General features: G+C 44.2%; 1 protein-coding gene across 1 annotated transcript; it reads left to right on the top strand.

Annotated features, from left to right (window-relative positions):
- Positions 1-809: 809 nt before the first annotated feature.
- Positions 810-8917, top strand: NMUR2 (neuromedin U receptor 2). Its single transcript, XM_002195025.5, has 4 exons — positions 810-1703; positions 6523-6607; positions 7336-7461; positions 8378-8917. The coding sequence occupies exons 1-4, from the start codon at positions 984-986 to the stop codon at positions 8635-8637; spliced, it is 1191 nt and encodes a 396-aa protein (XP_002195061.1). The 5' UTR covers positions 810-983; the 3' UTR covers positions 8638-8917.
- The last annotated feature ends 12241 nt before the right edge of the window (positions 8918-21158 follow it).

Below are 21158 nucleotides of genomic sequence, written 5' to 3'. Positions count from 1 at the left end.
TTCAGAGCTAAATGATCTATTTTGGCACAGCCATGGTCCTTGCAGGAGACACTTATTTTTTGGCTCAGAAAGTGTGTTTGCAGAATGCTTGTCATTCATGAAGAAATAAGAGTTTATAGAAGTTTATGCCCCATAAGCAATAAATATGGAATAATACGCTGTACAGAAATATTCCCAAAACAAGGCTCTCTAAGAATATAGGATCAAATTCTAGCATACTTGAGAAGTGAGAAAATATTTTGATGTCAACAAGAATTGCAATTAAAATCTTTAGTCAGATCTCAGGAGAAAAACAATTGCAGTGTTTAAAAAAGGCTGAAGCATTATAATTCCACAGAAATGGCTACAGAAATTATTTCGCTTTCTACTGATCAAATTCTGTCTCCAAGTGCTTGCTGCCATGGACAACAGAAAATAAAAATTAGCAGAGATTTGAACAACAAAATCATGCCAAAATCTTTTGTTTAGTTGTGTTTTGCTTGTTGCTCATAACTAGGATGCAGCAGTATTATAATTTTGCAAAAGCTTTTTGGACTGAGTTTTGGGGGTGTTTCTGGTCTGCTTTCCCACCCTCTGACATAAACAAACAACCTGCATCTGGTTTTGTGTCCTGTATTTCAGATTCGCAGCTCCCTAAATCCCACTTTAGTGACTCTGTAAATGCATCAGCTGCAGGAGCTGATGCAAGTGGCTGGAACCTCTTTCCCTACACTATAATCTAACGCACTTAGCGAGCCAATGAATATGTGGGAAAGGAGGGGCTTTCTGGCTGAGGGGCTCTGGCAGGGAAACAGCTGTTGAGCAGCACAACCTTACCCAGAGCCAGGCAAACACACTCATTCACGTCCTCAGTGGCTCTGTGCTTCCAGGGGTGGCAAGGCAGCTGCCCCCTCCTCCTCTCTCTGCAAAAAGTGAGCAAACTTGCACAGAGAAACAGAAAGGACAGCAAACCTCAGCTGTGAGATATTTCAACAGATCCAGCAATGGCCTGGGTCAGTAATTTCTCCTGGTTAAACCACCTTGCTCTACATGAAGAACGTCTCAGAGGGTACTTAAACAGCACTGAGGATTATTTAACCTTCCTGTGTGGGCCCAGACGGAGCCACCTGTTCCTGCCCATGGCTTTGGTGTACTCGGTGATCTTCGTTGTCGGGGTGGTGGGGAACTTCTTGGTTTGCCTCGTCATCCTCAAGCACCGCAACATGAAGACCCCGACCAACTATTACCTGTTCAGCCTGGCGGTCTCAGACCTGCTGGTGCTGCTTTTCGGGATGCCCCTGGAAGTCTACGAGATGTGGAGCAACTACCCCTTCCTGCTGGGGCCCGTGGGCTGCTACCTGAAGACGGCTCTCTTCGAGACCGTGTGCTTCGCCTCCATCCTGAGCGTGACCACGCTGAGCGTGGAGCGCTACGTGGCCGTCCTGCACCCGCTGCGCGCCAAGCTGGCCAGCACGCGCCGCCGCGCCCTCAGGACCATCCTGGCCCTCTGGCTGCTCTCCGTGCTCTTCGCCCTGCCCAACACGGGCACCCACGGCATCGTGCTGCAGCGTTTCCCCAACGGCACCCTGGTGCCCGGCTCTGCCACCTGCACCGTGGTCATGCCCCTGTGGATCTACAATTGTATTGTCCAGATCACTTCTTTGCTCTTCTATGTGCTGCCCATGGGGGTGATAAGTGTGCTGTACTATCTGATGGGGCTAAGAGTAAGTCCTGCTCCAACTGTGCTCAGTGTTTCCTTGGCTCATTCTTGTGTGTTTGTGTCTATATGTGGCTTTTGAGTGAGTTTTGCACCTTTTTTGTTGCCCATGTTTTCCCCCCAAAAACAGCAAAAGTGTTTCTCAAACCTCTGAAAATAGTAGATCCAACTTCTTCTCTGGTGCAATCCGGTTCTGAGATTAGTATTGCTGTGTTGAGGAATAATTTACCCCAATCTTCTTATAAAAACTTACCATCACTGCTGCTCACATCTGAATGTTAATGAAACACCCAAGTCTGTAGATTTTTTCCAGCCTCTCAGAGATTTACACCTTTGCAGTAGGGACTAGAAAGAAATGGACCAAAAGGAAAATGTGCAAAGAATAAAAAGAAGATGGCTAGCGATTGAATCTTGTGTACTATTTGTTTTCCCTTTCCTTGTAGAATTTACATTGCATTACTTTCTTCTTTTTCTTCCCGGGAGCTGGTGGTAATATTCACTTGTTAAAACTCACAAAGCTCATAAACTGAAATGTTAGCTTATTGCTGCAGCTAGAAAATTCAGCAATCTTTTTTTTTTATATATAACTACAGCCTTATTTCACCAGGCTACCTTAGAGCTTATATTAATTCTCTCTTCAGAAATTGAGACTACTTTTGACAAGTATCCATCACGTCAATGTGTGGAAAAACAATCAGGATCACAGTTATAAAACTACATAGCACAACACTGAAATATACTGCTAATCACAGTGGCTTGATGACTACTTTCTTCTCATAAGTTACAGACATTTAGACAATATAAATCCCATTTTATCACACTGAATGTAACTCAAAGTTTACAAAGATGTGTCTGATCCCTTAGCAAGGAAGGAAGACAAATGAACTTATTAAATAATATGCAAGAAACTCAACTAAATCTCTGCTGGTGTATATCTCATTTTTACTTACCCAAGGAAAAAAATATGGATTATCTGACAGAAATCCACAGAACAGAGCAGATCCTTGAGGCAGTGAATGGGTTAAGTTATCCCCAGTCTCTGGAGGCTCTTGAGGGGTCTTTTACATAGTTTCAATTAATATTTTGCAACATTAGACCTGAAGGGAATGAAATGTGAATAAAATAGAGTTGTTACAAAAAGAAAAAGAGAAATCCCCGAGTTTATAAAAGGAAGACTTGAAGGTTGCAATAACTTCTATTTGCAGCAGCAGATATTCCTATACCCCATCCCAGAAGAGAAGATCAGTACCAGATGAGGGCTGATCCCCCAGGACTTCTGCAAATTCCCACATTTGTTCAAGCTGACATTCCTAAAGACAGGAATGTTCACTGTTTGTGCCTCTGTTTTTCTGTACATCCAGCTCAGACTTCCAAATTTTAACAGAATCCATCCTGGCTAAATCTGCATTATCTCCAAGCTGCACTGGCAAGATTATTTCATTTCTTCAACAGAAGTGATAGAAGAATGATGAATATATATAATTTTCCAAGAGGAGACACTTTTTATCTTCTCACAAAGGAGAAAATTCATGAGGCTTTAGCAACACCCTGCAGTCACCTGAGTGCCAAGTATCACTCACAGAACGCAGTGGAAAAGCTCAGGGTTGATCCAAAGGTTGTACAACAGCTTAAATTCAGCAAACAGAGGCATGACCTTTTCATATCCAGGCTTTGTAGAAAGGGCATTTCTTCACCATTTTCTCTCTCAAGCTCTGCTAGTGCTGGACACTCTCAGGATGCAATGCAGATGGGGACAGGGAGCTGTGAGAAGGCAGCAAACATGGGTCATAGGGTACCTGAGTTAATTTATAGTTTAATCCCTTGAAAAAATGTAAAAATGCATTTGTCTTTTTCACTGGGAAATGGTTGATTACCTCATTAACTACTTGGGCATAATTTTAAGGCTTGGTGGTTTAACATTGCAATGTTATGGTCAATTGATCAGTCGAGCACCAGTGTAAAGAAGAGGACACTGCTCATTGCCCTGTAAACTCATTAGGCTTAATTGTGGAAGCTTCCTGCTGCCTCTTTCATGGGGTTCCCATCACAGATACCTTTAGGACAAATCCCGAAATCATCCAGGCTCTTCACACCCAGTTCAGCTGTTGAGTTGTAGGTTGCAACCCACAGCCAAAGAGCTGAGGAGGGAGGGGAGAGGGATGAGATGAGAACATTGGGCAGTAGCTGCTTGTGGAAGTTCATCCCTGGGGCACTGATTGAGGTGGGATGGGATTGCTTGGGGACAAGTCTGCATTGCAGCAGGATCCAGTGCAAGGTGCCTGCCCATTTCTTTCAAACTGATTCCTAAAAGGACACAGATGTAGGTGCTGATCACTGCTTGTCTAAAAGTCATACTCTATTTAACAAGGGTTTCTGACAGCATAGGCTGGATGATTCTTCTCCCAAGGCTCCAGCTTTTCTCTTAGTCTCACATCCCCTCATTAACTGGCAATAATAATATTAATATTAATTATAATAATAAATTTTGATATAGTGGCAATTTTATCTTAGCTGTCTTTGAAGCAAGACAACTTATTCTTGCCAATGCACATCTGGTCCAACTTTTATCATTAAAATCTATCTCTCCCCTCAAATGCCCAGCTGTTAAACACCCAGAATCATCTGTGGATGGTGACTGCCTTTGGCTAATTTCTGCAGAGCCCAGCACAGCTCTTCCAAAGCTGTCCCCTTTCCATGGAGGCTGTTCAGCAGTCCTGGTCCCAGTGGTTGGCTCTCCTTTGCCATGGGGGTGAGCTAAGGCACACCAAGGCTGCAGCTCAGCAGCAAACTCTGAATCAGGCAGGACTGTAATCTTTAGCAGAAGCCTTGTGGGGTTTAAATATCAATTTTTCCATCAGCTGAAGAGAACCTTTGATCACCACTAGTGTCAGACAGGCCAAGGAGTTTACAGAAACCATTCCTCTTTTGCAGATTACAGAAAGCAGTCCCTCTTTTGCAGAGTGGCCTCACTATGCTTGTCTGGGGATAGGTGAGACCCTGCTTTCACTCAGCCTTTTGATTTCTGGGGTGAAATGCTGTAGCTAATAAAGATCTGGGGGGTGGGGGGGAAATCCAATTTTCAGCTTCTTGCTCCAGTCACTTTTAATTCTCTTGCAGTGAAAGGGTAGCATTTATCTCAAACCTACACAGACTCATACATCATAGTGATGTAAAAGTATCTTGGCTGGGGTTCTATCCCTCTCAAAATGTTGGCATTGACTCAAGTTACAACCTTTGCCACGGGCTCATTTATTTTTTTTTTTTTCCCTCTCTGTTTGTAATGTTTCTCTGTTTCATTAAACTGCAGCTGCTGAGTTGTTCTTACCTGTTACACCTTCATCACTTGAGGCTAAAGAGGAGCCTTACAGCATCATCAAAATGACAGGAGGAAGGGGAAATATAAAGATACATGTGTCTCTGGTTTATTACAGCATCAGCACACTGTACTCTCTGAGGCTTTGGAATATGCCTGGAATAGATTACTGTTGAGACTGAAAACCACTGAAGGGAATCCAGGAGTTTTAATAAATCTAATCATTTATCAGTAGATGTGTTACAAATCAGCTGAGTCTTTTCCTTAAGCAACTGTGGCTATGACTAAAAGTTACAAGGGGAATAATGTAAAATATGAGAGGCTGAATTACACTATACTCGACTATAATTCCATTTATATGTTTTTGCTTTTATAAATGGAATAAAGAGAACACTGAAAGAAGGGCTCATTTAATCATCCTTACAGAAAAGTATTATTAATCAGAAAGCAAAATCACAGTGTAAAAGGCAAAAGCAAATAGCACAACTAGTATGTCTTCATAAGGCTTTTACAAATCCAGAGTGTTTACTATCTTTTCACTCATTCCTGATATTGTCTCATGTATAATTAAATTTTGGTTCCAGTTTCTCTACTTGAAAACAGACAAAGCTGTTGGCTAATCAGGAGTTCCCACTGCAGGAAGCTGGGACCAAATATGGACTTTCCAGATATTATTTCTTTGGTATTCAAACCAATTGCCCTGTTTATGTAAACCTGACCTTTTCATCAAAGCACCAGTCTTCTCATCATAAACATACTGGGGATGGATTCCAGGGGTGATCAGATTATTGCCCTTTATATATCATTTATATTATATTTTTATATATATTAATATATTATTTATATTATATTTATATATATTGCCTTTTTTTTTTTTTTTTTTAAGTCCGGGAAAAACTACTGGAGAAAACTCACTCCTTGTTGTGCCTGAGCAGTGTGTGGCTAAATTTGTGTGTATGATGCACCCTGCCCATCTGCAAGGCAGAATTTCTGGGATTTGTTCATTAGATGGGTTGAATATCAACTACTCCCAACACTCAGGGCATGAAACAAACTCCCTTGAATTCCACAGGATTTTTTCCAGTGATTACATCTGTGTTGTACTGAGGCCTCTCTGGGTATTTTTTGGATCATTGGATTGTGCTTAATTGTGGGGAACACTTTTAGGAAAATAAACAAACAAATGATATTTTGCTAGAAGAGAAAATAATGCCTAGCAAAATACTGTTGAAATGGAACAGAAACTGTGAACCAAATATTGACTTGTTAAGAAAAGATAAGTGGGGAAATGAAATACAAATTTGTTGTAATCTGCAGATTGTTTTGAACCTAAAGCTTCCATGTTTTTCTAGACCAAAACTGAAATTTAAATGCAGATTTTTTTTCAATGAGTCCCAAGTGGCCCCAAATTTTGCTTTCTCAAATTACAACTGTCAAAATATCAAACATCCTATGTCTGGTGTGGATGTGGTCTCTTGTCTAAGCTGTCCTTTGGTTTCCCTCCTTTTGCCAGTTGAAAGGAGATGAATCTTTGGAAGTGGAGGAAATGGCTGTGAATGTTCAGAGGCCATCCAGGAGATCAGTCACCAAGATGTTGTGTAAGTAGTGAGTCCTTCTGTGTCTTATTTACTATGAGCAGGAGTGGGACCAGATCCTGAAGGGTATTGAGCAAGTTCATTGGATACAAGAGTTATGAGTAGCTGTCATATTAAAAAAAAAAAAAAAAAAAAAAAAAAAAAGGCTTTTTCTGTTGTATCTGGACTTGCAGGAGTGAAGCATTAGGGGTAACAACCAAAAGACTCAGAAAGCAAGTTTTCCTCCCCAGCAGAAGAGGAGGGAAGGAAACTTTCATGGCAGATGCTTGCATGGCAATTCTCCAACACCCTTTATTCTAAACTAGCTCCTGCAGCCCTCAGGAGGATCCTCTTTTTTTTTTTTTTCAGAGTGAAAATAGTCTATCTTGTACATTTTTACACAATGTACGTCTGTTTTGCATTACACCAAACTGTACTTTGGAGCCAGCCTGGTTTTCTGATCCTGGAATGGGTTTGGCCTCCATTTATACCCCAACATTGCCTGGCTGTTCCTTGCTCTGTTTAAATGTCACCTCATGTGCATGAACTGGGTTATCCAATACAGAAATCAGTGGAAATATTGTTCTTTTAGTTGGTAATGGTAAGACAGAAAGGATGGCAAAAGTTTTGAAACCATGAATATAATTTATATATATTAAGTCTCAGCTTTATGAACTCTCTGTCCTATGCAGGCTGGTGAACCATATCCTCCCATTCTGACCAGTTTTCCTTCTCCCCTTTCTCCATGCCAGTTGTCCTTGTGATAGTTTTTGCCATCTGCTGGGCTCCATTCCACATTGACCGACTTTTCTTCAGCTTTGTTGTGGAATGGACTGAGCCCTTGGCCAATACCTTCAACTTAATTCACGTGGTGTCAGGTAAAGCTTTCTTCTTCCACTTGCACAGGGAGTGGGGAGGAAAAAGTACTTGTGAGTGGTTTTACTTGGAATGTGTAGTCATTTGTTTTGTAGAGGACATGAGACTTATGTGGAAAAACTTCTTGAGGTTTGGTGGGCAGTGATGAGAACTGTGCCTGAATAAAAACTGCAGGCAGGTTTCTGAAGATTTCAGGATCTGGACATGTTGTCAAATTCATAAAAAATAAAATGAAAAAAAAAAAGGGGGGGATATCATACATCATTACTAGCTGCTTTTAATTCCTGGGAATGTTCAGAAGTAAAGACTGCTGTCATTCAGCTGCTTTTAAGAAGTACACAGGAGCAAGCAGCATCCTCCACAGGCTCTCTGGGGCAAATAGGAAACCTTACCAAATGCAAAAGCCTTACATACTGCTCAGCACTGGGTGATGAAACCAAATGTTTACGGCCCTGCCAACTATAAAATGAAAGGCTTTTCAAAGAGGAATTTTATTTTCAGTCTGCCATGGGAAAACTGACTGTGGCCATTAGGCTGCTCAGACAAATCCAATCTTATGCCATTGTCCTGGTGAGTTGTAGGAAATTAGCTTCCCCTGGCTGGAAGTTATTCTCTGACAGCTTTGATGGGGCTCCAGCTGTGCAAGCCCTGCTGTGGGGATGAGGGCAGTGCTGGAGGCAGGTCAGGGCAGCTCAAGAGAGAGCTGGTTCCTGAACAGCTGGAGGGACTGGGCTCCAATTCCCAATCTCTCCCACTTTCCTTTCACTGCAGTGAAAGCTGAGCTAACCTTGGTGAGACATCTCTCTGCCTGTGCCAGGTTTAGTGGAGCTGTACAGGCAATAAAGAGATTTTCCTCTTCTGAGATAGTTTCACACACAAAGAAATGTCTCTCTCTTCCCCCCAACCTTGTTCTCCCAGGTGTTTTCTTCTACCTGAGCTCTGCCACGAACCCCATCATTTACAACCTGCTGTCCCAGCGCTTCAGGATGGCTTTCCTCAGTGTGATTTCTCCTTGCTGCAAGCACTGTGCCCCTAAACATCCCACTTGCAAGATTTCATCCCAGAAGAGCATGTTTGTGATTGAGGATCACAACCTCATGGACTCTGCTGAAAACACAAGTCTCCCTGGCACTCACAGGACATCTGTCAGCAGCTCCCAGCTCTCCACTGGCCTGTGACTTTCTGTGTTGTCATCCAGGTGAGAGAGAAGGTTAAGAAAACTAAGAAACTAAAGCACAAGAAAACTTCCTAAAAGACTGATTTCAGCAAGAATTGCTCAAGAGATGTCCCACGGAAGGAATGAATGAAGGAGGAGGCTGTATTTAGGATATCTTAGGGAAGCACTGTACTGCCCCCAAGCTAATGGTAGGGCTGGAAATGGGAGTTTGCTCACTGCAAGCTGTGCCAGCAAAGAGGTACTTTAAAAGGTGAGAGACACTCCCAATGTTGCCAGCACAGGAGACAAAATCAGATTAGTGAAGTCTTACCAAATAGCTTCTTATGCAGCAACCAAAACATCAGGTTTTACTTATTCTGAAACAGGACAATTTTTTGCATAAACCTTCTCTCCCCACTTCTAGCTTTAGCTAAACCAGTCCCACTTCCCTCTATTACAAACTTTTGAGGTATGGCTGTTGCAGACCTCTCCTGTCAACATTAGCAGACAGGCAAGAACGAGAGCAGCTCGGAGTTGGGCTGATAAACACCAGCCACCAGCAGCAGCTATTTCTGGGCCAGAAGAACCAGGGAGCCAACAACTGTAAAAGAAATGTAAAGCAAACTTTTGCTTTCTGAGCTTCTTATCATTACTTCAACTTCAGATATTTATGTGTTGTCTCCACCAGTGAAGACCTGTGGTTGTGCACCAGCAGATTTCAGTGCTCCTACACCAGGTGGGCTGCAGAAATCAGAGATCTACGTGGATTAGCAATCACCAGGAAGGAGCCTGGACGGCACTCCCGACAGAGGGAACTGGGACAAACCTTATATATAAGGGCAATTAAATGGGGAGTTTTGCAGTGATACTGCATCTACTAAATTAAGTTTTTGCCACAAGGTCTGAAAAAGTTCCCTGCATCCCCGTGATGCAAACAGATCCTGAGAGCGGTACACCCATATCAGAGTGAAAATTCCTGGGCTCTGCTGACTGCAGGGACAGGCCCCTGTAGAATTTTGCCAAGGGAGGGTCCATTGTGTGATAAAGAATTTTGTAAACCTCTGTCTCACACGTTTCAAAGCCTGTTCGTTGTGTTTCAGGGAAATGCCTCCTGTGTGTGCCCTGGGTTTGCTTCCCAGGCTGGGCTCAGGCCTGGCACGCACTGCCACAGAGAATCATCCCCTGAGTGTCACCAGGGGACTGGCAGTCACTTACACAGCCAGAGAACACAGAGTTAGCACAGCAAATAACAACATTAGCTCCTCAGAGATGATACACTGTGCATAAAATCATTTTCCATTCTGGTCACAGGGGATCCAGATGACATTTCCTACCAAGGAGGAAGGGATTGTACTCCTGATTACTGGTCTCTTTCTTTCTTTGCCCCAGAGTTCTCTGTTTTATTCTCACTGTGGGACTCCAAGGTGGGAGACTCATGGCATCTGGAGAGTCCCCTTTTCCTGGAGCATAAGGGAATATTTTCAAATTCTTTTTACCACTTGCAGTCTTGAGAAACAATCGTTGGAGAGGGGAAGAGCCACACACGAGGCCTGCAGAGAAAAGGCCATTCCTGCTCCCTCAAGACACAGCTGAAATGCTTTACCACCCCCAAGTGGACACTTGCATTTTACCAGTGACATTTTCATTTCTAATCCGAAATTTTGCATTATTTTTCCCTCTGCCAGAGATTTCAGTGTGTTTTCCCTCTGGACAGGCCATGGCAGTGGTGCCTTGCTGCCTGTGGCTGCCCAGGTCCCTGTTCTCCTGCCTGTGCATTGCTCTGTGATCCCACCAACTACTTGGGGACCAGCTGGGACCAGCTGGGCAGTGGCTGTGCTGGATTTCCTCCCTCACCCTGTGCCTCCCTTGGGCAGATCCCTCAGGGAGCCCTGGGGGTTTTCCTCCCTGTCCCATCTGTGTGACATCTGCCCTAGACACCAGCCAAAGGGCTGAGGAGACATAGTCACACATCCAGCATGGCCTGGAGACAGTCCTCTGCCAGCTTTTGTGGCTCTTTCAATGCCTTTTATGCATTTAGGGTGAGACAGCATCTTGTGTAGGTGCAGAGAGAGCCATCCATGAGTGAGAGACATCCTTGAGTGATACCCCCCTCTCCTCTCCTCTCCTCTCCTCTCCTCTCCTCTCCTCTCCTCTCCTCTCCTCTCCTCTCCTCTCCTCTCCTCTCCTCTCCTCTCCTCTCCTCTCCTCTCCTCTCCTCTCCTCTCCTCTCCTCTCCTCTCCTCTCCTCTCCTCTCCTCTCCTCTCCTCTCCTCTCCTCTCCTCTCCTCTCCTCTCCTCTCCTCTCCTCTCCTCTCCTCTCCTCTCCTCTCCTCTCCTCTCCTCTCCTCTCCTCTCCTCTCCTCTCCTCTCCTCTCCTCTCCTCTCCTCTCCTCTCCTCTCCTCTCCTCTCCTCTCCTCTCCTCTCCTCTCCTCTCCTCTCCTCTCCTCTCCTCTCCTCTCCTCTCCTCTCCTCTCCTCTCCTCTCCTCTCCTCTCCTCTCCTCTCCTCTCCTCTCCTCTCCTCTCCTCTCCTCTCCTCTCCTCTCCATCCCCAGTGTTAAGAAATGCATCCCTTGCCTTGCAGATGAGCACACAGATCTGCAGAGAAAGGCTGGAGGGTGAAGATTTCCTGTGATCTTAAACCAAGTGGCCATGTTTTTGTCCCAAGGGAAGATAAAAGTGTTTGGTGATGAAGGGGAAGCAGAGGTGGGAGGCATCTGCATGGATGGAAAAATTTCAGAAGAGAAGTAGTGAGGAGCAAATCACCTGGTTCTGAATTAACTTATTTTCTTCTCCTAAAATCAGTTTTTATCACATTTAATTTGTTGTCAGCCAAAAGCAGTGGTATGCAAAAGCAAAACTACTGAGCTTTTTTGGCCAAATATCAAAATCAAAGCTGAAAACATTTAGTCTTGCACCAAACCAAACCTTCTGTGAAAGTGTTATTGGGAGAGACATGTCAAAACTCCTCTGAATTCTGCTGAAAATAAAATAAATGCAGTGAAAAAAATGCAGACTAACCAGAGACTCCAAGTTAAGTTCCCAGTGACTGCACAGCTTGGTACCCCCTCACTCCAGAGGGAGAATCTCTGGAAAAGAGTTGATTCACTTTGTCCCTAAATGTAGTTGATGCCCAGTGGAGGCTCTTCTTCCCAAAAGGTCAGTGCTTGAGTTGTTTATCACTCTGCTCTGATATTTACCTCCTGCATTTTGAAAGCTCGATCCAGAGATGAAAAAAACAGGAAGATGGATAGAGATGTCATGAAAGCTGATGCTGTTGCTTTATTTATACATTAAGGAGCTTTCATAGCCAACTGCTGAAAAATGTTGGCAACTGGCTGAGAAAAACTCCTGTTGCACAAAAATGGAGAATAACTCTCCTTCCCCCAGAGTGGTCTGGTGTGATAAAACTGTATTTGTTTGAAATCAAGCGTGACTTTTGAGACAGAACTGTCTATTGATTTATTTCTCTGCTTATATTTCTCTCTGGGAAATGTGCAAATGTGTGAGCAGAAAGTGTGAAGAGCAGGGGCAGTGCTCCAGCACTGTGAACAAAACGTGGAGGGTCTGAAATTTGCTACAAGGAAGACTCAAAGGAGAGAAGAATTGTGTTTGTTGCCAATGAGTGATGCTCAGATCTAACACCAGGTTCAGTTGGGAAAAACACCATGAACAGCAGGTGGGCAGTTCTGTTCAGGTTATATGAAGAGTTTTTGAACACCACTGTGTTTTGAAGTGTTTAAACCACAGCTTATCAGTAAAACTAAATGTACATTTCAGCTGCAGAGATGGTTATCTGTATCTGTATGTAACATGAAAATAAATATACTAAATTCTGTCTACCTAAGCCTGGTCCATGTTCCAGAAAACCTCATGCTTCTTGTTTCTCCCTCTGATTCCATGTGAGCAGCAGAAGATGGACATTCCCCAAATGTCCAGCCAGCACCAAGTGCAGGACACCAAGAGCTCATTCCAAGTCACTGTCCTTAAAAAAAAAAAAAAACAAAAAACAAAAAACAAAACAAAAAAAAAAAACAAAACAAAAAACACCAAACCAAAACAAAAAAACCCTACTAACATATTTCAGCTGGTATATTTGCACAAAACCAGCACAAATCCCCATGGGCCTTGAAGAATGCCATCCAAGAATTCTGCACAACTGCTCCTACAGAGGAGGAGGAGGTTATAAACTGAGCAGCACAGTTGTCATAGCCAGGAGAGGGTCCCACAGCAGGAACTGCTCCTTCCCAGCCTCTGGAACAGCCAGATCTGCTCTCCCTCTCTGTTTTCACACAGTTGTCTCATTTTCTCTGCTTTCATTATGACACTTGCTAGTATTTTAACCACTGAGGTTTCTTTTCCTACAAACTAGCAAATTGCTGAGCTGTGGCATTTCCATATCAAATGGATATTAATGTAAGGGGAAATATGATAATGAAAGCAGAATGAACAAATAAACAAAAAAAAATCTTGCAAGGATTAAAATTGGAGTTTAGCATTTGGTCCAAGTCAATGCAATGATGGCAAATGTCCTTCAGAGTGAGCTGGGGGTCAAAAGAGCTCACAAAGAAACTGCAGAAAATTGCCCAATCTGGCCCCTGCATGTTTCCTCTCCTGGGAAAAAAACACTTTTGAGGTTGTTAGGGCAGGTCACCATGCACTAAAAGACAGTGAACATCTTGTGCATGATTCCCTGACTGAAAAAGGAATTTGCCACATACAAAATCGACCATAATGAAAGAACCTCTCCAGGAGAGTAAAAAATTTTCCTCAACATTTCTTCCCATTTATATTCTGAGTAGTCAACAGCCTGCCTTGGTCATACCCAGACAGAGCTAAGCTCATTTGCTACCAGCAGAAGACTTTCTTTTACCATCTAGACTTTCTGCAACCCTGAAAAGCTGTAGCTGATGTTTTAAAGGCAAATTATCTTAAATCCACTTAATTTTTAATGAAGAATTAATTTTAGGTGTATGGGAGCTGTTGAAATTATTTGCTTCCCACGAGGATAGCTAATTCAATAATAGAATACTGAGGTTCTTATTGTAAAATCCCAAGTAATTTTTTTCTTGCATCCTCAGCTTGCACTATTTTATGAAATGCAGCGAGTTCCTTCCCAGAGGAACAGGATTTTGTTTGTTTTTTTTGGCTAGATATGGGTCTTCCAGAAGACCCTCTGACTCAGATATCTATAACATGATCTCCATCAGAGGAAAACTGTATTCCTTTTTCTAGTCAAATGAGGGTGGGGAAAAGCTGTGCTAAAACCAATTCAGCTGACCTGCTTCAGTCATCTATTTTAGGTGTTTTACAGGTAGTTTTTATGTATAACTTCTGCAGCTGAAAAACACAACCAGGCACAAGTCACCTTGGAGTGCTGTGTGCTCTTTGTTGCAGAGCAGGTATGTTTATCAGACCCTTTCAGTTTGTTTCATTTTTTCAGAACCCAAGAGAGTCCCTTAGAAATGACTCAGTAGGAAAATCATGCTCCAAATGAGCAAAGCAAATGGCTCACAGCTAAATCACCACTATACAGAGGGAGAACAGCACCCTCAGGGGCTCACCTACCACTTTGTTCATTTTTCTGGGGCTGGTGCCTCTGGGACACCTGGGCTACACTCAAAAGGCAGAGAAGTTCCAACAAAGCTCTAGCATGTGGAGAATTTGCAGCATTTGTTTGCAACCTTGCAGTATTCTTTACTTCTTTGGAGATGACAAGGGCAGGGAAGAGTTCTGTTCTGCCAGTGAATGTGCTAAACAGCTGCCTGAACTGAATGGAAAGTCTCCAAAAAGAAGTTTTTTCGTGCTGCTGTTGACTGCAGTGCAGGTAGGTTGGGCAGCACAGAGCAACTGCAGCAAAAAAAGTACAAGAGTCACAGTTTAAAGGAGTCACAGTTTTGGGAAACAGAAAAACTCACCAGACTGTCTGTGAGGAAGGAAACAAAGCACAAACACAGGAACCTGGAGGTATCTTTAACATGTTTATTTAACCATGTACAGACTGGGGTTTGTTAGCTGGCTTGGTATTAGGGAAATCCATTAAGAGGGTTTTTTTGAGTGACATTTTTTTGAGTTTGAACAAACCTGGTTAGCACCAAAAAACTCAGCTTCCCCTAAGCCCCACAGCACTGTTTCCTCCCAGCTCAGATTACCTGCTCCTGCAGAAAAACAAACCACAGAAAGAGCAGCAGCTATAAATTTCTATTCAAGTAGCACTGGCAGGCCCTTCCATTGGAACTGAGACACAGCAAGCTTTTAGCTTAAAATGATGCAAACCAGTTTGTGTTCCTGCATGAAACAGAGATGAGCAGCAGTTGACACTGGCCCAGATAAATCTGCTTTGGTTATGTATCCCAGCCCCAAATGAGGGGCTGAGTCATGTGGAGCTGGCTCTCTGTGCTTGTAACACTAAATAGTCCCAGAGCTGGGGCTCACATGGCAGCCTAGCAAATCCCAGCAAACCCACTGCACTGCTCCAAGAGGCAGCAAGGACTGCCAGACATGATACAGCCTCAGCACAGCCCAGTTTTCGTGTGTCTCTTGCATTAACAGCAAGGAACGTTCATATAAGTGCTAGTCTCAGCCTGGTTCCTTCCGGTCTCATTTCATTCCCTATCTTCACTCCCAGGAGGAACAGGTATATTGAAAATCATCTCTTTCCCCCATCCATCCAGTCTTTTTTGCTGCTAAGAAATTCCACTGAGAGATGAATCTTTTCTCTGCAACTTTATTTGCCAGCTGTAAGGGTTTTCACACTGTTATTTGTATTCCAGTCCCGATTTCAATTACCTGGCTAACCTTTTCAATTTTCACGGAGAGTGAGAATCAGAAAACAGCAGATCCTTTATTACAGCTCACACGGGTGGGGAATTCTTCACCCCCTTTGCCTCCCCCATGTTTGCAGGAAAGCTCTGTCAAATTCAAACAAACTCATTGATAATGACTTGTCTATTTGCTTATGCTTTGCTGGCTGTTAAATATTCTGGTCCTTTCTGTGGACCTCTCTTCCATCCTCCTTTTGGCTTGAACATATTATATTTTACACCATTTCTAAAAGCCAAGGAGAAGCAATCTTAAACCTTCACCCTGATGCTTGACTTCAGTGGGAATTCTCAGCAGGGTCAAGCACTGGAGAAGTTCAAAGCCTTGTGCTCTGAGCAGGGCTGTTTGCTGATCTTTGATAAGCAAGATGTGGTGGTGGCCAGTCCTTCTGTCCATATCTCAGAGCAATTCCCAGAGGAGGCTCAGGGCATTGGGGGCTCCCACAAACAAAGGGTGAGTCAGGCACAGGACACCACTCTGCTGAGCCCAAAGCCACTGCCCTGCCACTGAATTGTACTGCCCACAGCTGTCACCCTTTCTGCCTTTCTCAATTCTCCAAGTCACACCCCTCCTCTTAGCTCCTTTATTACTCTAAACTCTTCATCTAGCAATCATTTCCATGCCTGTGCTCTGTCTGCCCCATCACTCAGCCATTCAGATCCTAAAAATGATTTTATTTGATTGGGGAAGGGAGAGGATTTAATGCAAAAGACCTGTTCCTTAGCAACACCTTCCCATCTTTCTTCTTTTGTTATTTCCACCTCATTATCTTTGCCCATGTTCAACTCCAAATTAACTTAATTACAGACAAATTTTATATCTCTCTGAACCAGAAGGGGCACTTGTAAAACATCCCTCCAGTCAATAGTAAATGAGGACCTTGGCCTACGCTGAGCAGGCTTTGGGGAAGGCAGCTCAGCTGTGCCTGCCCTGCTCCCTCCAGAGACCTCTCCCAGTTGCTCCCAGCTCCTGCTGTTCCTTTTCAATGAGATATTTCATCTCTCCATTTTAAAGCCTGTCCAAGTTTACCCCAATCCCTGAGCCCCACAACACACATCAGCATAAATCACCAGGTGAATGCTTCTCTCACTCAGGGCACTGCAAACTTCCCACCTCCCCTTTCCAGATTCTGACAGGGGACAAGTGCCTCAGTTCAAAGTATGTGACTGGAATCTGTCCTGAGTACAAATCCGAGCTAAAGCTGAGCCTTACTGAGTCTGAATATCAGATGTACTCAGTCCAGGATGACCTCTGATTACCTACACAAGTCAAAGATCTCTTTGGTTAATGCAGCCCTGGGTGCCCAAAAATCGTGCACCAATGACAGCTCTCCCCTTGAACATCCCCTCAGAGATAAAAATGCAACAACTGAACTAGATCCAGGGCAGCCCCTCACACCATATCTGTCCTTACTCTGTGATGCCAGGTTTCCTTTGGAAATCAGCATCAGGACCTATCTCTAGCAGCTGACAGGTTCCTCACCTTCCCACAGATAAATAAGCATTGCTGCATTGCTGTGTCTCACCGTTCACAGAAGTTCTACACCGGCAGAGGAAATATCTTCTTCCTTCTCTTGGAGCTCTAGTAGCTATCAGCCAGCCAGGACACCTCTTCCTAAATCCACCAAGTGACTCCCCACTGGAAGAAGCGGGGTGCTGCGTAAGGATGAGGAGAGATCTGTATTCACACAGTGAGGAAAGTGTCAGAGAGAGCCACCAGCAGAACTGTGCTGAGGACACATGAAACACAAGGAAACCTTCTACAAAGACATGGGGAAGCCAAACTCCCACCAGCAACAAAAAAGGGAAGGCCCTGTGTCAATTTTAGAGGGATCAGAGAGCTGTAATTCTACCATAGGAGAGGATGTATTGTTGGTTTCTGGAAAGGAAGGAAAGCCTGAGTGATGATGCAGGTGCTTCCTCCTCATTCAGGTGAGCACTTTCTCCCAGCAGCTTGCCCCCCTGGGAAGTAGAACCACAGGTTAAATTGGGATGAGTTTCCCTCCTCACCCTGCAGAGATAGAGCTGCAAATCATGCAGTACCCTGCGATTAAGTACCTCAAATGCAATCAGCAGAATTTCATTCGCAGAGTGAAATTCACTCTGCCCCAAAAGTTTCAGGTTCTTCTTTCTCTTTTGCCCCTTTTTTTCTCACCACTTTGGCCTGCAGTGAGAAAGCCACAGGTAGGATATTGCCTTCCTATTTCATGAGAACATTTTCAGAATTTCCCTGAGACAAAGACTGAAGAAGGCAAGGAGCAAATATCTGCCCTGAAAACAGAACGTGTGGCCTCTAAAGAGCATTTGTACACATCATCCCCAGATTTACAGCCAGTGCCACTGGAGGTCAGCCTTGTGCCAGGGAAACCTGTGGCACTGAGCACTGGGGTGCCCTGATTGTCAGAAGCTTTGGGAGCCGAGCCTGCGTTTGTGAACACCCCAAGAGAAAACCTGTTCCAGCTCCCCCAGTGCTGATTTTTGATGTAGAGGTTCTTCATTTCTTTTTTCCTCAAGACTGCTTAGTGGTCTGTTGCTGGCTAAGCCCAGCACAAGACTCACGTGTGTTCAGCCAGCCCAGGCTCACAGAACGCCAGGCTGCTCCTCAGTGCGAGCAGTGCTAACACAGACGGTGAGCCAGGCTTGGCCTCCTCATCCAAACCGACCCAGAAAGTACTCTTGTTTTGGGACAATTCTCAGTCTTTTGTTTCACAGAGCATGGCAGAATAATTATACACAAGCTGCAAGTTCTGAATGAGAAATCAGGATATTGATTCATGACCAACACAAGTACAAGCTCAGATATAGTTAATTCAGTACCACATTCCTTGACAGCGCCTATAATAAAGAATTCCTACGCAGAATCCCATTCAAAAACTTCCTCCTTCCATAATGCCCTCCAAGAAGGTCTCAACAAATACTTAATTTGAAACAAAAACTTTCAGCTAAACATTTTGGTAAAACAGATTGTGCTTCTACAACAGGATCCCACCAGTGCAAACCCATCTCTGGCTGTGCCAAGTGAAGTCAGCTCTTGGTAACTCTGTAGAAAAAAATATTAATCAGTATGGTCTGAGTAGAAAATGGAGGCTGAAATGCTCAGTTGAGATATACTCAAGTTACTATCTTACATATATTCCTTATTTTACCTTCAGGATAAGTTAATTTTTCTCTCTGGATCAAAGATTGCAGAGCTGTTCTCTGCCCTGTCTCCAGCCAAGCCACATCTGGAGTGCAGGGTACATCATCCACACTCATTCACTGAATCTCAAGTCTGCAGAGAGAGCCAGCATTGCACAAACCCTCTGCTGGCCCCTGCTACAAACAGCCTAAAGCACAGACTTCTTCTGCTCTGCTGTAATCATTAAAGAGCCATTCCTTTTCTGCTATTTTTCCAGCAGAGCAATAGAAATATTGATCTCCACCACTGGCTTCTTTCCTGTGAATGATCAGTTATCCTTTGGTGTTAAACAAACTGCAATTATGCATTCTAAATAACCAGAGAACCACAGGGATCCAGGTACCTTCTGCTCTCTTACCTCTTATTCCCATTAGCATTCCTGTCAGCACGGCCTTGGGCACGCCACATCTTTCCAGGGAGTGAAAAGCAGCATCCATCCCTCTGTGCCACACTCACCTCCTGCCTCAAGGAACAGCAAGATTCTTCCTGAACCCAGGCAGTTGTGAAGAGGGACTGGAGCAGACAGAAAAAAGGAGACAGGGCCGGGTGACTGCAATAACTCAGTGGTAGTGGCTCCACATAACCAGGAAAGAAATCCCACAGTGTGGCCATGGTGCTGGAATCACTACTGGGAAGATGTGTCCCTAAGCAGCCAGGACCTTGGCATCCCCTCGGTGACACAGACAGCCAGAGACAGCCAGGGACAGCCAGAGATGGTCAGAGACAGCCAGAGACAGCCAGGGACAGCCAGAGACAGCCTGGGACAGCCAGAGATGGTCAGAGACAGCCAGAGATGGTCACAGACAGCCAGAGATTGTCAGAGACAGCCAGGGACAGCCAGAGATGGTCAGAGACAGCCAGGGACAGCCAGGGACAGCCAGAGATGGTCAGAGACAGCCAGGGACAGCCAGGGACAGCCAGAGACAGCCAGGGACAGCCAGGGACAGCCAGGGACAGCCAGAGATGGTCAGAGATGGTCAGAGACAGCCAGGGACAGCCAGAGACAGTCAGAACCCAGGCAGGCAATGGGCAAGGACAGAGACAAGATGATTATTAACTTTGGCAGAGCCCATCAGGTGTCCTTGCAGAGCTGCCACCTCGCTGGGTGCAGGTGAGTGGGGTGCACTGCTGTTGGGGTGATCCACAGGGGCAAATTCCACACCAACAGCTCAGGCTGAGAGGACACTCACATCCTTTGCCTTACATATTCAGCCTGCAGTACTCACCACTAGAGCTCTTCCTTCCCCTCGCCACATTTTCATTCCTTTCTGCCTTTTTTTTTTTTTTTTTTTTTTTTTTTTTTTTTTTTTGTGGTGGTGGATTTCTCTCCCTCTCACTTCCTTTGCAGCAGCGTTTGTGCTGTAAGCTACAGCAGATAACATGACAGGCTTTCACCTGGATGGTTCCTTACCACTTTCTTATGGGGTATTTATTTTCTTGTGGGTATTTTATACCTTCACAAATGGGACTGAACCATTCACCACTGTCAATAAGCCACAGAAGCTAAACCCTTGTTTACTGCCAGGCTGGGCCAACTGTGGAATACAAGTGTGCTAAGGACAAAAGGTTTGAACCAGGGATATATTGAGCTGTTCATATTTAAAGAAGGATTGGGATGAAATGACGACTTCAGAAAGTATCTGGGTAAAAAATAGCTGCATGGAAGCTGCAGGTCTCTGTGAGCAGGGCCCAACTTCATACACGTTGCCTCATTTACTCCATTGATCTGCCCAGCACATTTTGCAGTGAAGATTTTCTCAGCCTTCCTAAGACCACATCTCTCTCTCTTTCTCCTTCCCTTTCTCTGCCCTTGCTGTCCAGAGCTGCAGGCTCAGTCCTGTCCATGACCCAGTGAGGAACTTCTGCCCTGGGCATCACTGGATTAAAAGATCCCTCTCTTGAAACACTCAGGGGTACTGGTGCATGCTTTGCTTCAGTGATGCTTTGAGGGAAATAGTGCTTGTTTTAGAAATGCTAAAACAAAAAGGCTTATGAATACTGAGGGGTTTTGTTAGTTTGGCTCTGGCAGAAGCAGCTTTTCGATCCATTTATCAAGCTGCCTGCAGCTGCCATTTCAAGGCTGATGAAGATATAATAAACAGCAAGCCAAAAAAAGTCATTTGAAAGGTGCAACCAGAGTAGTTTAATAAATAAAAAATCAGGGGCAGGAGGGAAAGAGAATGAAAAATCAGTGCAAGTTTTGACTTTCCTCTGCTGTCCATTTTATAGCATAAATTTAAATAAATGAATGGTGAAGGTTGGTGGAATCACTCTTTCATTCTCAAATACCCCCTCTAAAAATTGTGAATTCATTGTTCTACAATGTCTTACTGGCTCATGTTTTGCCAGCTACCCTCCAAACTGTCACTCCAAAATGTTTAAGGATATCCATCAGACTCTGCAGGACCCAGAGCTCCTGATGGATGAAAGCTCTTTGTGGAATCTCCAGGGCAAAAAACCTCAACACTGCTAAGCAGCTGGATGCCAGCGAGCTCAGGTGATCCCAAGTTTTATACTGTTCCCTTCCCACTGCTTATACAGAGGT

The sequence above is a fragment of the Taeniopygia guttata genome, chromosome 13 (assembly GCF_048771995.1).
Source record: "Taeniopygia guttata chromosome 13, bTaeGut7.mat, whole genome shotgun sequence".
In the NCBI taxonomy this organism is placed as follows: Eukaryota; Metazoa; Chordata; class Aves; order Passeriformes; family Estrildidae; genus Taeniopygia; species Taeniopygia guttata.
This window is presented reverse-complemented; position numbering and strand designations above follow the sequence as displayed.

Coding starts and splice junctions, on each gene's coding strand:
- NMUR2 (XM_002195025.5), top strand. CDS start 984: ATGGCCTGGGTCAGTAATTTCTCCTGGTTAAACCACCTTGCTCTACAT. Junction 6,608..7,335: donor ATCAGTCACCAAGATGTTGT/GTAAGTAGTGAG, acceptor TCTCCATGCCAG/TTGTCCTTGTGATAGTTTTT. Junction 7,462..8,377: donor CTTAATTCACGTGGTGTCAG/GTAAAGCTTTCT, acceptor TTGTTCTCCCAG/GTGTTTTCTTCTACCTGAGC.